This window comes from Crocuta crocuta, unplaced genomic scaffold (assembly GCF_008692635.1).
Source record: "Crocuta crocuta isolate KB4526 unplaced genomic scaffold, BGI_CrCroc_1.0 scaffold193, whole genome shotgun sequence".
Lineage (NCBI taxonomy): Eukaryota > Metazoa > Chordata > Mammalia > Carnivora > Hyaenidae > Crocuta > Crocuta crocuta.
In genome coordinates, this window is record NW_027529624.1 from 7,903,812 (window position 1) to 7,920,086 (window position 16,275).

General features: G+C 50.9%; 2 protein-coding genes across 2 annotated transcripts in view; one reads left to right on the forward strand and one right to left on the reverse strand.

The window, feature by feature from the left end:
- Positions 1-5,154: 5,154 nt before the first annotated feature.
- TOMM22 (translocase of outer mitochondrial membrane 22) lies at positions 5,155-7,209 on the forward strand. Its single transcript, XM_077762124.1, has 4 exons — positions 5,155-5,292; positions 5,538-5,656; positions 6,130-6,247; positions 6,479-7,209. Exons 1-4 carry the CDS (start codon positions 5,176-5,178, stop codon positions 6,551-6,553), a joined length of 429 nt encoding a protein of 142 aa, XP_077618250.1. The 5' UTR covers positions 5,155-5,175; the 3' UTR covers positions 6,554-7,209.
- A 958-nt stretch (positions 7,210-8,167) lies between these two features.
- JOSD1 (Josephin domain containing 1) overlaps positions 8,168-16,275 on the reverse strand; it is an 11,238-nt gene continuing 3,130 nt past the window's right edge. Inside the window, exons 2-4 of the mRNA XM_077762125.1 lie at positions 11,422-11,550; positions 11,123-11,317; positions 8,168-10,220 (exon numbers count right to left, since the gene is read on the reverse strand). Coding sequence (XP_077618251.1) covers positions 10,121-10,220; positions 11,123-11,317; positions 11,422-11,550 — 424 coding nt within the window. The 3' untranslated portion in view covers positions 8,168-10,120. The remainder of the gene's footprint in view (positions 10,221-11,122; positions 11,318-11,421; positions 11,551-16,275) is intronic.

Sequence of the window (16,275 nt, forward strand, 5' to 3'; positions counted from 1 at the left end):
GACGGCCATGTGGTCAGTAGCTTCTGAAAGCCTGGGACTTGCCGGGGACAGGCCTCGGCACCTTGCCCCCATTCATTTCCCCCTTGGCTCAGCGCTGCGGAGCAGGGACCGGCAGCATGTGTCCTTGCAGGTAAGGAGCCAGACTCCGGGAGGGTCAGAAGCCGGTCCAGGATCGCACAGCAGACGTTTGGGAGCCTGTGGACTCCTAGCTCCTGGGTGGGGGACAGCGTCTGTTGGGGGCTGCTGTCCACAGCCCACCTGTAGGGGCAGCTTTAGGGGAGATGGATAGAAGCTCCAGCCCATAACCCTCACTTTCCGATCCAGGAGAGAATAACTCCGAAAATAATTAGAGGAAGTCACAAATACGGGCAGGACGTGAATCTCCAGGTGCAGAAAACTGAAGCAGTTGAGAGCTGGCTATTCCTAGACTGGCATCGTAAGCAACCATTTATTGGGTGCCCTTGACACCAGACACCTATTGCTAATCCTCAGAATTCAGGTGTGTTATTGATTGCCCCCTGCTCTTAGATGAAGAAACGAGCCCGGCAAGGTGACAACAGCTGGAAGGGACAGAGCCCAGACTGAAACCTTAGGAATCATGAGGGGCAGGTTTGGATCTCACACTGATGTGGGGCCCCCTCTGCCCCGCCCCTGGCACCGGGAGGGGCTGGAGCCACTACGCGGGACAGTTCTGCAGTGAAGAAGGGCTTCTATTTTAATTTTTTTAATGTTTATTTATTTTTGAGAAAAAGAGAGCGCAAGTGGGTGAAGGGCAGAGAGAGGGAGAGAGAATCCAAAGCAGGCTCCAGGCTCTGAGCTGTCAGTCCAGAGCCCGGCGCGGGGCTCGAACCCACAAACCGTGAGATCATGACCTGAGTCGAAGTCGGACGCTTAACCAACTGAGCCGCCCAGGTGCCCCAAGAAGGACTTTTATTTTGAGTGATAAGGCAAATAGGTCACTGGTGGGTTTGAGCAGAGGAGTGTTATGATCAATTCTTTTTTTTAATCCTCTGGCCAGATCCTTGGCCTTCTGTGTGGAGAGAACAGACTGAAGGGGGCCAGGCTGAGGGGCAAGACAGGTGGCGGGAGAGAAGGTGAAGTGGTCAGATTCTGGCCCGAATCGAAGGCGGTGCCACCCAGTGTTTGGTGTTTTTCCTCGTCGAGATGCTATATTCTTTGAAGTTCCTACCTATCTCATTTTTTGAAGATTTTATTTTGAAATAATCTATACCCAACGTGGAGCTTGAACTCCCAGCCCCGAGCTCAAGAGTTGCACGCTGCACCGACTGAGCGAGTCAGGCACCCCCTCAAGTTCTTCCGTTTCTAGCCAGTTACATCCTTCAGGTTCTGGTTAAAACTCTTCCTCCTCCAAAGCCTTTATTAACCAACCCTGCCACTCGGGGGACACGCAGGGAAATAGTGCTATCTACTTGACCGTGTCCCTTGTGATACGAGAATAACTTGGGTGACTTTCTGTGCTGCATGTGCAGTTAGCGGGAGCTGTTACCGAGGAGCTTCGGGAAAGCTCTGGGGCCGTGAGGAAGCAGGTGCAGGACGAGGGGCAATCAGAGGAAGTTGTGCAGTTCGAGGCCTCCCAAGGGGACCCAGCTGCACTATTGCACAGATAGGCGCTAATGTGTGTTTTTTTATGGGCGGGGCTTATAGCTTGTCTAAGATTCTCAAAGGGATCTGTGCCCACCCATTGGCCCACATCAAAAAAACTCTTACCGGTTTCAAATTCTTTTCTCTTTAATGTTTTATTTATTTCTGAGAGACAGAGAGAGAGATAGAGAGAGAGAGAGAGACAGTGCGAGAGAGACAGGAGGGTCAGACAGAGAGGGAGACACAGAATCTGAAGCAGGCTCCAGGTTCTGAGCTGTCAGCACAGAGCCTGACGCAGGGCTCGAACCCACCAACCGAGAGATCATGACCTGAGCCGAAGTCCGACCGACTGAGCCACCCAGGCGCCCCTACCGGTTTCATATTCTGATGGGACGGACACAGGAAAGGTGGAAATCATGGACTTGAGGGATGGGGTAGGAGAGGACCCAGAGGCCGGGGTTCTAGAACACCCCGTCTCCATCTCCATCCAAGCAGCAGAGTCCCCTTGTGCCTGCATGGGGCATCCACACTCACTCGTTACACCTTTCCTTGTCCCTTATTCTTCGATGGTGACCCCTGGCCTGGCATCATCCTCACCTTAGGTCTTCTTCGCTGCCTCGGGGCATTCCTCCTCGAACCCTCCAGGGAAGCCACCCTTCTCCGACCTTCCTTCTCCTTCCTCTCCAGCAGCACCTCCTTCAACCTCACCTCAAGGTGGAGGAAGAAGGTTCCCTTCGCCACCCCTACCTTTTTTTTCCCGATAGTTCTGATTTTCTCTTTCTTTTTAATTGACCTTTTTCCCTATCGTGGCAAAATACACATCCCATAAAAGTCACCATCTGAACCATGTCTAAGCCTACACTTCAGCGGCGCTGAATGCATCCGTAACGTGCAACCTCGCCACTGTCCGTCTCGATGCTTCATCCTGTAAAGCTGAAACTCTGTTCCCATCAGACAGTAACTCCGTCTTGTAACTGAACCCAAATCCGTGTCCCCATGTGCAGCAAAGCTGATCACCGAGCAAGAGCCCTATTGAGTAGCAAGGCCAGAGCTTATTCCCGAGGCAGCCAGATGAGGAGGGGAGAGATCGAGCCTTAGGTCCGCCTCCCTGAAGCAGGAGGGCCCGGGGTTTTTAAAGGCAAGGGGAAAAGGGTCTGGGTAAGGGGAGAGGTGCTTCGTGACTCAAAGTCACATAAAGGCAGTCAGGAAGTGGGGGGGGGGATTAATTTCATTTTGTCGGGCTCGAAGGGGAGGTCAGTGTCCTGACGGGTTCCAGCTGGCTTCTTGATAACCCTAAGTCCCTGCCAAACAACAAAATGAATACTCGGTTAACCGTGGCAGGAATATTATGTGGCATGAATATTATCGGACCGACACACGGGGGCAGCCAGCATTCTGAGCATCCCCAAGCAGGTCTGGGGAGAAGTTGCAGTCACCTTCGCTCCTCCCTGCACCAACCCCCCCCCGCTGCCCCTGTCTACTGTCTGTGATTTCGCTGTACCTTTAAATGTCTGATTCCACGGGATCCTGGCCTTTGTTTTCCCTTCCCACTCTGCCTCTCCTAGACCATCTCATCTACTCCCAGGGCTTTGACTACTCTGCACGCATGCTTCCTTTTTTTCTTATCCCTTTGCAGAGATAAAATTACTCCAAGTTTTTTTAGTCTTAAACTAGGTGTTTTTAAAAAAATTTTTTTAAGTTTATTTATTGTGTGAGAGAGAGAGTGAGCGAGTACGTGGGCAGAGAGAGAGAGATCAGGCAGGCTCCACACTGTCAGCACAGAGCACGTGGGGCTCGAACTCAAGAACCGTGAGATCACGACCTGAGTGAAATCAAGAGTCGGAAGGTTAACTGACTGAGCCAACCAGGCACCCCACGTAGGTGGTTTTTTTTTTTTTTTAAATCATGTATTGCTCTTGTGAATATAAACAAAATTAGTTGGTTAAAGTTTTCCTAAAACTTCTCCACATTAGCATTGTGACTTTCCACTTGGAGGCATTGATGCCTGTACCTTCCACACAAGATTGCCTTCTCAAGGGGTGCCTGGTGAGCTCAGTTGGTAGAGCATGCAACTCTTGATTGCAGGGTCATGAGTTCAAGCCCCAGGTCGGGTGTTGAGCCTACTTAAAAAAAAAAAAAAAAAAAAAAAAGCCTTCAAAAAAAAGCCTTCTCTGCCTTCAAGAGCATTGGGTCTACCAGCATTTCCTAAAGAGCCCACAAGAGAATCATAAGCTGTTGGTGCTGAGCTCTTAAGCTGCCCTTGCATTTATATAGTGCCAGCCAACTTAAAATAATTTTAACAAATGCAAAAGAGCATACTTCCTAAGTGTAGACTATACAAAATAAAAATACTCATGTAAACACCACCCTGGCCGAGAAATGGAATTTCACCAGCACCCCAGAAGCCACACTCCTGCCCCTTACCAAATATCCCCCCGCTCTGAGCTAATCAAAGAGAATCACTAATCCTCACCATAGATTGGTTCTGCCTGCTTTTGAACTTTATGTAATGGAGTAATCGAGTAAGCACCCTTTTGAGACATGAAAAATTTTGTAGTCAGTGCTGCCCTTGTTCAAAGATGAAAAGGACCGATGCCTGTTACAGGAGGAGGTGGCAACCTACCTGCCCCTCATGTAAGCACAGGACAAAGGACAATGTCATGCATCAGACAGAGATTTGGACTGTCGAGTCCTGAGATTCTCTGCTTCCATGGTCAGCTGGTTAAAGTGTGTATCAAATTACTACCCTTGTATTTAAGGCGCAGCACATTATAAAAAGAAGCATTTACTCCATTATAAAGACAAAAAAAATTAAAATATGGATAATACCTAATGCTGGGGACATTGTGGGGAAAAGGACACTTCCATTTACAATAATGTAAGTATATATGATCTAATTTTGAGGCCAGTTATCTAACACCTAGCAAAATGCTACATGTTCATACTTTTTGGTGGGCAAACTTCCTCCTAGAAATCTATCCTCAAGAAAGACTTGGAGCAATTCTGTACTGTGCCCCAACTTTCTCATTTCTAAAACAGGGATGACAATACATAGCTCAGTGGGTGGCTGTGCCCAGTAAATGAACTCGCGCATACACACACACACACACACACACACACTGCATGATACTCAAGTATTTAAGTGGTAACTCTTGCCTTTGTCTTAGTACATTGATTGGTACCATTCACTTGGACGTTTTCACAAAAGGCCAATGAACCTTCAAATATCTAACTCCTACCAAACAAATAACACACCCCTTAGGGAAACGAAACTGGACTTTTTGTCTCAGTGTGAGAGCTGGGAGCTTATTGAAGTGCAGGTTTCTGGGCCCACCCGAAACTGAAGAGAATTACCGCGGAAGCACCATCACTCTGTCCTTGAACGAGTCTCCCGGGTATTTCTTAGAAAGCCGCAGCCGCCTCACCACCTGGCTGAAAGCCGGTAGAGTCCGCCGGCCACATGGTGTCGCTCTTCGCCAGCACTTCAGCCTCCGGCTCCCGGAAGAGCAGCTCTGTCCGCCAGGGGTGCTGCACTCGCCTCCTCTCTTCCGCTTCCGGTGTCCCCTTGCAGCCATGGCCGCCGCCGTTGCCGCTGGCGGCCCCGGGGCGCCCCTGTCCCCGGACGAATTGCTTCCGAAAGGCGATGCCGAGAAGACTGAGGAGGAACTGGAGGAGGAAGACGACGAGGAGGTACTGGGACCCTGCGACGGGAGGCGGAGCGCAAGGTTGTGGGCCGGGAGCGGCCCGCACGGGGGTGTGAGCTCCGCGTGCTGCGGGATCCGGGCGAAGGCGCGTCGCGGAGCCCGGGGAGGTCGGAGGGGAGGTGTCTTCTCCGGGAGGCGGGGTTAGGGCCCCCACTGGGCCGGAGAGGGATGCCCCAGCCCCGGGGGTGGTTGCAGTTGCTTCGATCAATATCCGCGCCGCCTCCACCACAGCTAGATGAGACCCTGTCGGAGAGACTGTGGGGCCTGACGGAGATGTTCCCAGAGAGGGTCCGGTCCGCGGCTGGAGCCACTTTTGATCTCTCCGTCTTTGTGGCTCAGAAAATGTACAGGTAAGGCCCGAGGGCAAAGACGTTGCGGTGTTCCTGGGGCGACTGAAGTGCTGTGCATGAACATGGGCTTTGGAAGTAGCCGGGCGGGGGTGGAGGCCAGCCTGCCACCTAGATCACCGAGTGACCTTGGACTGGTCTCTTAACCTTTCTTGATCTCAGTCAACTTTTCCGTAAAGTGGTGATGCCTATGGGGCAGGGTCGTTGTGAGGATCGTTTTTACATTATATGAGGCAATTAACGTATTGTATAAGTAGCTTTGTAAGAACTCAGGAGAATGTAAGAACTGCTGGCGCTAGACCAACAGCCAGCAGAACTGCTCTTTCTGTTCCTGGTAGGAGAATGGCCCAAGGGTTGGGTAGAACGTGCCTTTCAAAAACACTGGATCAGGAGAGGATCGGTTACTGGGCCGTTCTGGGTGAAGAAGGACACATCTGTTTGTGTGTCCCGCTGTCGTGCTCACACCCCCTCTGCAGGTTTTCCAGGGCAGCCTTGTGGATCGGGACCACTTCCTTCATGATCCTCGTCCTTCCCGTTGTCTTTGAAACCGAGAAGTTGCAAATGGAGCAGCAGCAACAGCTGCAGCAACGGCAGGTGAGCCCGGACTCTGGGCCTTTTGCCTGCGGTGCAGATGCAAGTTGGTGGTTTTCCCCACCCCTGGGTAGGCCAGCAGTTAATGTGTGGGTAGAGATTGGGATCCGACCCACGCTTTTAGGTACCCATATGCTCAGCAGTTTTTATAGACCTCGTCTGCCCCATCAGGTACAGGGAAAATGCGATCCGTGGGCTCGTACGATGCCTTACACCTCTCCCTTTCTTTTCCAGATACTTCTAGGGCCTAACACAGGGCTCTCAGGAGGAATGCCAGGGGCTCTACCTTCACTTCCTGGAAAGATCTAGAATGTTACTGCTATCTGACTTGTCTTGGTGGGACGAGTTTGAAAATCCAATAGTGTTTGAACTGCTGATTATTTGGATTCTTCTTTCTTTTCTTTTCCTTTTCTGTTTTTAACTTTGGCACATTGGTTTATCTAAACCTGGCGGAGAGTTCTCCCCAGTGTGTCACGGAGACTCCCAACTTGCAGCTGTGCCCTCCACGCTGTCCCGTTTCTTCTGTCCTCACTCTGATAGCAGAGTGCGGCAGTGCAGACGGTTACTCCAGCTCTGGCCATCGCACCCCTTTCACTAAATAACTTATGACCGGAAGATCTCCGCAACTACCTGATCGCGGCCTAGGAACTGATGCCACTGGGAACGATGTACCCCTGGCCATTTTTGTTTGTAATCATGGAGATGTTGGGAAGGGACATGCACCCAGTACGAAATCCATAACGCGTTGCAGCTGCAGCGTTAAGGCAGCCACTGTGAATTTCTGTGTTGGAAAGGAGGGAGGGCTGGGCAGCAGCTTCGACCCCAGGATGCGGGCTGTGGAGGACAGAGCGGGAGCTCCGTTCCTCTGCCCATTTTGGCTATTAGAGACCTGAGTGTGTGTGTGTCCAAAACAGGAAAAAGTGCTCACTTTTTGTATTTAAATATTAAAAACGATCCCAACGGAAGGTGTCATCCATGTGCTTGTGATACACGCCTCGAAACCACTTACTTAGACCGGCCCTCTCATTTCCTCTGTCCTAGGCTGATGCCACTGTTTAACACTGTTTGACACCTTAGGCCCTACAGGACTCCGTTTCGGCTAGGNCTTTAACTTAACCCCAAGATTAAGAGTCACTTGCTCTTCTGACTGAGCCAGCCAGGTACCCCAGAAACCTCTTAATAGTAATCTTTGCCCCTGAATTCAGGCAGTCCTGTTCGGATCCACCAACAAAGGATTGGAGCTACATACTTGTAGTCTGCAGTAAGCAAGGATCTGTAGAGAATAGCCTAGTAGTAAGTTCTGGTCTGGGGGGGAATGGCAAAACAGAACCTTTTTGGTTCTTTTAAAAATAATTGCCGAGATGAGCTGATTATGAATTTCAGCTGTGGCCCTGCCTTTGAACTTGGCAGTTTTTCCGTTCAACATACATTCTTGTTAGCAGTGTGTTATTAACAATACTGAGCCTTTTAAGTGTGTTATATTAATCAGAATGATCCTATACAATTGAGGGTGTAGTAGTGTTTCTGTTTTATAGAGGAGGAAACTCAGGTTAAATCTGAACCAGACCACATGGGAAACGCTGGATCCGAATTCAAATCTAGCCGGGCCCTTTGCTATGTGATCTTGACCTTGTTAACCAGAGAAAAACAAGTCACTTGTCAGGGCTGGTAAAGAAAACTTGTTCTTGGATTCAGATTCCTCAGATTGTTGAGCCTCGTTTCTGTCAAGTGAAAAGTGCCTCAGGCTCTTGAACCAGATCCTGCTCAGTATTTTGTCTGGATTTTTGAGGCAAAAGTTTGGACCAAAGCACAACACAGCTCTAAAAGGTGGCTTAGGGTGGTAGGGAGTTTTCTTCTGAAGCATCATCACACTAATGTTTACTCTTTATGTATGTAATTTCAGAATTCAGGCAGACACAGATGTACGGAGTTTTCCATTTTTAATATTTGGTTAAACAAAATACATCTTTTGTAAACAAACCCAGCACAAGGCCAACAAAAAAAAGGAATAAAAGCAAGAAAAACAAAAAGCCTAGGGTTGCCCCTTACTGGGCGTCAGGGTCAGGCCTGCCCCTTTCCATCAAGGACACGGGGCTTTGTGCCCTTGGGCGTCAGCATGGGTCCCTGTTCCTAAGCACCAGAATCGGATATGAACAGAGAAACCAGCCCTGAAATGTGGAAGCGTCTTTGCATATCCCATTGGCTCATGGACTCCAGGTGCCCCGGGGACTCCTCTGAAGTGCCACGTGCACAGGCCCAAGCAGACTGGTGGAGAGGAGTCGCCGTGCCCCCCCCCCCTCCTCCCAGGAAATGGCTTACTATCACGGACAGTGCCCATGGACCCAAGGTCCTGCTTGTGACAATCATGTTGGCTGTAACTTCAGGCTGGTGGTGGTTGGAATGTCATTGTGCAGTGGGGTCAGGAGCTCCCTGTGGTGCCAAGCAGGTCTGGTATGGAACCCGGTGCAGAAGAGACTGCAGCCAGTTGCCGAGAGGGTATGACGCAGTAGCCGCTTGGTGGCCTCTGTTACTCAGCATTAAAAACGGCCTTGTTGGATTGAAGATACGTGTGCAGAAAAAGTGCTGGTGTAAACATGCACTCCAGTCACAGTGGGGAGAAAGCCTCCGCTTCATCCTGTCAAGCGTGCTCAGGCTTGACACGCGGGCCCCAGGGCTGGCCAGTGGGCGGCTCTCAGACCTGCCGAGACCGGTGGCACACAGGCTGTCCCTACCCCGAGGCAACTATGACCACTTCGGTGACACACTGTGTGGTACGCTTCCCCTCCTCTTCTGTTTTCCAAAGTTACGGGAGAAAGGTGGCCTCCAACTAGTTCAAGAGGTAGGGGGTATAGATCGATATTCAGCTGATTTGTAAAGGAAACTAAAGATGTGACAGATCAGGGCCTATAACATGACGCGCATGGACACCCAGCTTGACGGCTCGGATTCCTGTCACTACGGGCGACTCCGAGCCTAGGACTTCTACCGACTCCAGCTGCTCTCAATCTTTGAGAAGCCTGGTCTTCACAATACTTTCCTCCCCCAACGGTGTCTCAAACTAGTGGAATGTGCTATCAAAAGCCGACTTGGTTTCCGGACTTTGCCAGAGTGTGTCAACCGGGAAAACTGCCCCTCTGCCCGCCTTGTGCCCAGAGCCCCCTCAATCAATGTAGTGAGGTGGCAGGGACGACGCTGGAGCGAGGCGGACAGGCCACCCCGGCCTGGCTCCCGCCACGTCCCCTTAGGTATCTAGCTCACCCTGTCACACTAGAATATTGCGGGATTCAACCACCCGGCGGGGGCACTACAGAGCTTTTCAGTATGCAACATCAAGGATGGCCATAAACCGCCCTTAACGATGGGGGTGACGGGGTGGCATTAGGGGTAGGAGATGGCCAAGCTGTACCACTGCTGGCGTTTCCTGAGAGGCCCTTCTGCGCTGGGTCTGTGAAGCCTGTCACCTGGGCTTTGCAGGTACTGTGTCTTCAGACCCACCGGCCGCCGGGGAAGGGGAAGGGGGGCGGGGGCACATCTCTGGGTGAGTCAGAGCAGCAGTGAACTCCAAAGGAGCCTCGGTCAAGTTCTCACGGGGACAGGGAAGATTAGCCAGGACCCACCTTTCTTTTTCCTAAATAAAACAAGGGTCTTCCGCGGCCGGCTCTAAGCACGCCGAGCTCCTACCTTCCTTTCCCAGGAGTGAGGACCGTTCGGCGGTCCCTGCACCAGTCCGCACGTCTGTCCCATTGCACTGTCCAATCTGAGGGGAAAACCCAGTGAGATGTTTGGGGAAGTGGCGGGGGCACAGCCACTGTAGAGGCCACAGCACATTACAGACGATTCCGGGGCTGAGCTGAGGGAAGGACGGGTACAAGTGCGTTACACATCAGCCCTCCAGCTCTGACGGGCCTCCACCTCTTCCGGTACCACCAGCAGGAGTTCACAGTTCTTTCCTCGCAAGTGATGTTTTAGAAATTTCCTGTGGGAACAGAGGGCAGATGAAGGAGAAAACGAAATGGCTGGCAGAGCCGCAAATCGCAGTCTCTGGGGCGGGGGTGCGCGCGCTTACTGGTGACCTCCTCGCATATACCTTAGGCAGTCCCCAAATGCTCTGTTTGGGGTCTCTTCTCGCAGCTTCTGCAACTGGCTACCCCTCAGTCTGGCCAGGTGACTTCCACTGAAATTACTGAATTTTCGCTCCTCCTCATCTAGAACTGCTAACACCGTCTAGTCCTGTGAGGAATGGAGCCAGTCCAAAGTACTTGACAGTGAGGGGCTTCTCAGTGTCTAAAAAAGAAAGTTCTGGGGCGCCTGGGTGGCTCAGTTGTTAAGCATCCAGCTTCAGCTCAGGTCATGATCTCGCGGTTCATGGCTTGGAGCCCTGCGTCGTGCTCTGTGCTGACAGCCAGCTCGGAGCCTGGAGCCTGCTTCAGATTCTGTGTCTCCTTCTCTCTCTGACCCTCCCCTGCTCACGCTGTCTCTCTCTCTCAGAAATAGATAAAACATTAAAATATATATACATATTTAAAGAAAAAAAAAAAAAAGAAAGTTTCTTCTTTGGTCTCTGGGAAACTTAGCCCTCTCTGGCCTGAATGTCTGTCTGCCTTCTTCTGAACTGGTATCTGAGTACAGAGAATGCTACGCTGCCAGCCCTACCAGACCAGAGGGCCGGCGTGCCAGGGGCTGGGGCTTCTCTACCAAAGGGACTTCCCATCCTCACGAGCCATCAAAGCTATAGGTCTTCCAAGCCTGAGACCCCGTGATCCTAAGGCGGGGATCCCAGGAGCTGGGAATTTCATCTCCTTCATCAAGTACAAAAGAGACGGGCTCAACTTCCCCAGCACACCCACGGGAGGAGCCCGGCGCCTTCCCAACAGGTACCTGAGCTCGCTCTCGCCTCCAATCCACTCGGGCATCTTCAGCTTGGAGTCGAGGTTGTAGTAGGCCCCTCCCACCTCTCGAACACAGATCCAGTGCTGCCTTTTGAGGGGCAGCTTCAGCGGACCCCAGCACAGGCTGGAGGGCAGGTTCATGATGAAGCCCATGACGTTAGTGAGAGCAATGGCACTGACATCCCTGCGGAGGAAGAGCGGCGTTGGGCTCCGGGGCGGCCCCCTCCCCGAGGTCCCCCCGCACCCCAGCGCCAGCGCTCCCACCGAGTCAGGCCTGCAGCGGGTTACCTGCGCTTGTCCCACCAGACGGCTTCGTAGCCTTTGGTTTGAAGTGCTGCCATGATGACGTTCACATCGTAGTTCCCGTTTCCCAGCATGCTCTTCTTGTGGGGCGTCACCATGGTGTTTGGAGACAACCTGCACAGGTGCGAGGAGGAGGCGGGCTGAGACTTGAGGGCGGGGCCGCCTGACCTCCACGCCCCGCACGCCTGTTTCCCCCACTCAAGTACAAGGTAACCCAATAATTGTACGGTCAGGGCCCCTATTGCACTAGGCATCGCCTCTCTTCTTATGCAAAACATGAATTCAGTGGTGGTGGGGCCTCGTTGTCATCCAGAAGGTCACTGGACACAGACCACGCTCCGTTACAGTCTCATTTGTGACCCCCCCCCATCCCTGTCTGCTGCCTTTTTCACTGAGGACCTTTCTGCCTTAATACAGCCATTTTTTCTAAACATTAAAGAGTAATTGATATTTTCATGTGCATCAGTGGTATCTGCTGCTACTCTTGTTTTTTTTGGGTTTGTTTTTTTTTACAGCGTAAATGCTTTATATTTAAGACTTGTACACTTGGTAATCATTAATCCTTAAATACTCCAAGGGCTCCAGGGGCCCAGGCACGAAACAGGAATGTGTGACCTGGAGCCACATGTAAAGCACTAGGAACTAGTACGGCCTGTACTAAACTGGCACGCCTGAGCCACCAAAAGCATTTCAAATATACGTGTGTGTACATGTGTGTGTATGGACTTGAATAAAAAATTTTTTTTAAGTTTATTTATTGTGAGAGAGAGAACCTGAGCAGGGGAGGGGCAGAGAGAGAGGGAGAGAGAGAATTCCAAGGAGGCTCTGCACGGTCAGTGCAGGGCCCAACACCGGGGCTGGATCTCACAGACTCTGAGATCATGACCTGCGCTGAGATCAAGAGCCGGAAGCTTAACTGACTGAGCCACCCAGGCGCCCCTTGAATAAAAAAAAATTTTTTTTTATTTGAAACACAAAGAATCAACTGAAAACAACGTCTGTGCCAAACAAAACTCAACTATGGTCCGTGCGCCCACCCTGCTTCGGGCCATTTTTGGCCTGGGCCTCATTAGCTCACTCCTTTGTCTCCAGCAAGGTCAGTTCTGAAGGCATTTCCACTCCTATTATTTGGCTTTCACAGGCTGGTGGGGCCAGGACGCAAGGAAAGGCCTTCTTGAAGGAAGGGCTGGATTCCTTTTGCCTGGGCGTGAAGGGAAGTGTGAGCTTCTCGGGAATGAACGCAGAGGCCAGTGTCCGGGAGGCTGCTAAGGGCCAGCTCCAGGGGAGAATCAGAACTCTGGGACAACTCTGGACACTCAACAACTCTTACAAAAAGTGTTGTGTGTGTGTTTTTTAAAACTTCTCTGCACACAGTGACCACACGACTATTTGTCAAACATAAGACATTCCTGGGGCGCGTGGGCGGCTCAATTGGTTAAGCGTCTTACTTCTGCTCAGGTCATGATCTCACAGTTCGTGAATTCGAGCCCCGCGTCGGGCTGTGTGCTGACAGCTCAGAGCGTGGAGCCTGGTTTGGATTCTGTGTCTCCCTCTCTCTGCTCCTCCCCTGCTCGAGCTCTGTCTCCCTCTGTCTCTCAATAATAAATAAACATTAAAAAAACAATTCCTTCCACTGCTTAAACCTTCCAATGGTTCCCAAGGCACTTAAGTACCATCTAAATGATTTGCTTTCCAGGCAAGGCCCTCAAGATACTGCTGACCTCATCCCTACCTCTGGGCACAAAGGCCTTCTCTCTGCAACTTAAACACACACAACACCTTCTCACCGGAGGGCCCGCTGCACGCGCTCACGGTTTCTGCCGGCTGGAATGCTCTTCCCCTAGATCCTCACTTGGTTTGCTCCTTATTATTTGGGTCTCAGGCGTTAGTGCCTGAGAGGCCTTTTCTGACCACCCAACTTCAGTTTCTTCCCAGGCACCAGCTCGTACCCCACCTGCTTTAATCACAGCCCTCGTTACAGCCATACACAGCTGATTTTCCACCAATGAACCACGGGCTTCCCCATCCCCCCAGAGCTACCCGACTAGGAACTGGAACTGAAGTGTTCACCAGGTTGGTTTTGTTGCCCTATGTCTTTTGACATTAGCAGCAGGCCCTTCAAAAGAGCCTGTGTGCTTGTTCCCCGGAGCTAGCAAGAAGGCAGTCGGAGGACACTGACCTTCACTCTGTAACCAAACTGCATCTTATGGTCATAGTAACTGCTATGCGTTGAAAACTTCCGTGCCATACGCCACATGCTCTCACACATCCCTCACTTAATTTTCTTTCTTTTTTTTTTACAAATAGTTTATTGTCAAATTAGTTTCCACATAACACCCAGTGCTCATTCCCACTAGTGCCCTCCNCCTCACTTAATTTTCACAATAAACCCATGAGGCTAGAACTTACTTCCATCTTAGAGGCTCGGTGATTTAAAACAACTTGCCTGTGATCGCTTATCTTACCAGTGACAGCACTAGGATTTGTGCTTGGGTTTGTCGGACTCCAATGTTGTGCTTGCTGCCTTACTGTCGAAGACCCAAGAATCAGAGTGGGTGGCGGCAGCCGGTTGGTAAGAGGAAAGGCCAGCAGCCTCTCTGGGGCCTGGGCCTAAAACGCAGCTTAAAAGGCCAAAGGCCCTCAGTGGGCTCTTGTATTAAATAAGAAAGCGTGTGGAAGTGAGCCTAGCTCAAGGTATATCAGGTTCCTTCCCCTTCACCAACCTTCCAGTAGTTTCTCCTTATTTTCGGTGAAGTCTCTCGCCAGGAGATGCATGAAGGCTCCAACAAAGAAACTTCTGGGTCTTCTACCTCCTTCACTCTTTCACTCCCTACCGAAACCTAGAGCCACGCTTTGTGTGTTCCCAGAGGATCACGGCAGGTGCTCAACACGATTGTGGCTGAATGAATCAAGTAAAAAGGTTTCGTGCGGGAATTCTCAGAGCCCCTAATATGCTAATATTCACCTTCAGTCTTGAGGAGACGGGGTACATTTCAGTTCCCAGACATACCCCCCACATTGTTTTGAGGTGCACCTGACAGGAGAGTTCCTAGCATCTCTTGTCCTTGTCCCATACCTTCTATCTCGGATTCCAACCCCCTCCTGTCTATCTATTCATATGGTCTCCGCCTGAACTGCGGCCTCCTTGCTCCGTATCCGGGCTTTGGACACAGGTTCCTAAACTGATCTCACTTCCAGACTCTCCTTCTACCAAGTCACTTATATGTTCCTGCCATGTTCACCAAGGTATCATCTCACGTTCATGGAAGAACTGCGCGCTGGCCGACTCCAACCCTCCGGGCCCTAATGGGCCTCCTGTGGCTCCCTCTTTGGGCTTTTTAGTCCACTTCAAACACCACGACCACACGGCCCCTATTCTTTCATCGCATTTCCTGTTCCAAGCCAAGTCCTGAAGCTTCTTCAAGGTCAATCTCACATCCTACCTTTTCCATGGAATCTTTCCTGGCTCCTGTGTAGCAGAATATACAGGGAGACGGGGAGGACTCACACATTAGTCTAGCAACCAGCACCAGTACTAATTGTGAGATTTAATCTCCATGCCTGTTGGCTTATCTGTAACAATGGGAACAATTCCCGTCTTACAAGACCGTTCAAGAATTCTGTTAGCTTCTACCTGTCCAACCAAACAGCGAATTCCTGAAGCAAAGCTCTCTTCTAGGGCTACGCAGTGGCAACTGAATAAACATGTGTTGCCCAAACGATCAACACAGGAAATGCCAAGAACGGCTTCCATCTCATCCCTCGAGTGGTCATTTGAGTAAGTGGGGTTCCATCCAGTGGGCCCATGATACCAGTACTTGTTTTTACTTTCACAATAATCAAATGCCCACTGTGTCAGCTACTCTGAGGAGGTTTATCTCATATTCCCTCCAACAGTCTGGAGGCAGAGGTTAATCTCACAGTGTAAATAAGGAAGCTGGGGTGCAGTGTGGTTACAGTGACTTGCACGGTCCTACGTACAGCTGGTGACTGGTACAGCTAAGAGCCAATCCCTACCCCTAAGACGACGCTCAACGGTGTCCTGGACAGTTCAACACCCTGGTCCCACCAAACTTCCTGGCACCCTGTTCTCTGATTGCTTTCTTGAGACTCCTTGGCAAGCTCCTGTTCAGGACGGTCTTAACGGCTTGGACAGAAGTTCTGGACTATAAAGCCAGCCTCTCCCTCCTGTCGTCATGGCCACAGGTTAGAGCCGTGAGATCTGACGTGAACGCCAAGTGACAAGATGGGTTCTTGCCACGTCTCACCGATGCCTAGGCCCTCGGGTGAGAGTTCCTGGTCTTCCCTCGCAGTCTGGCTATGGTGGTGATTTCAGATTTTAACAAAAAGAAGATGTGGAAACATTCGTTAGGATTTCTTTTCTCTCTTGATTATTGCTTTCCTTTTCATCAGGCCTGAAGAAAATGTGCCATTAAAAGATATGGCTCAGAACTTCATGATGTGTCTTTAAATTATGAAATATGTACAGCACAGATCACAGGGCCGGGCACACGGATGTACGCTCTGCAGGTGCTGGCGAAGACGATGTGTCCACCTGGCCCTTAGACGAGATAACTTCAATCTCTAGGGGCTAACACTCAGCACCGTTTCTGAATTTACCACCACCACACCTTTAAATGTGGCTTCTTCCACCTGCTCAGGGGCATTTTAATGGAGAGGCTGGGTTTCCTTGTGGTAGAAAATGCTGGCGGTTCACCAATATCTAAAATCTCTTTGTCCCTTTCAGCTTGTGGATTTTTCGAGCAGTACCAGCCTGGTTTTGGTCTATTTCATTTTTTAACAGCTACTTCGCCTGGGGAAGGGAAGCATCCTTAGCTG

What these genes read in the sequence shown, in the direction of transcription:
- TOMM22 (XM_077762124.1), top strand. Translation starts at nt 5,176, where the DNA reads ATGGCCGCCGCCGTTGCCGCTGGCGGCCCCGGGGCGCCCCTGTCCCCG. An exon ending in GTGGCTCAGAAAATGTACAG is followed by an intron (nt 5,657 to 6,129) that starts GTAAGGCCCGAG and finishes CCCCCTCTGCAG; the next exon opens with GTTTTCCAGGGCAGCCTTGT. An exon ending in AACAGCTGCAGCAACGGCAG is followed by an intron (nt 6,248 to 6,478) that starts GTGAGCCCGGAC and finishes TTTCTTTTCCAG; the next exon opens with ATACTTCTAGGGCCTAACAC.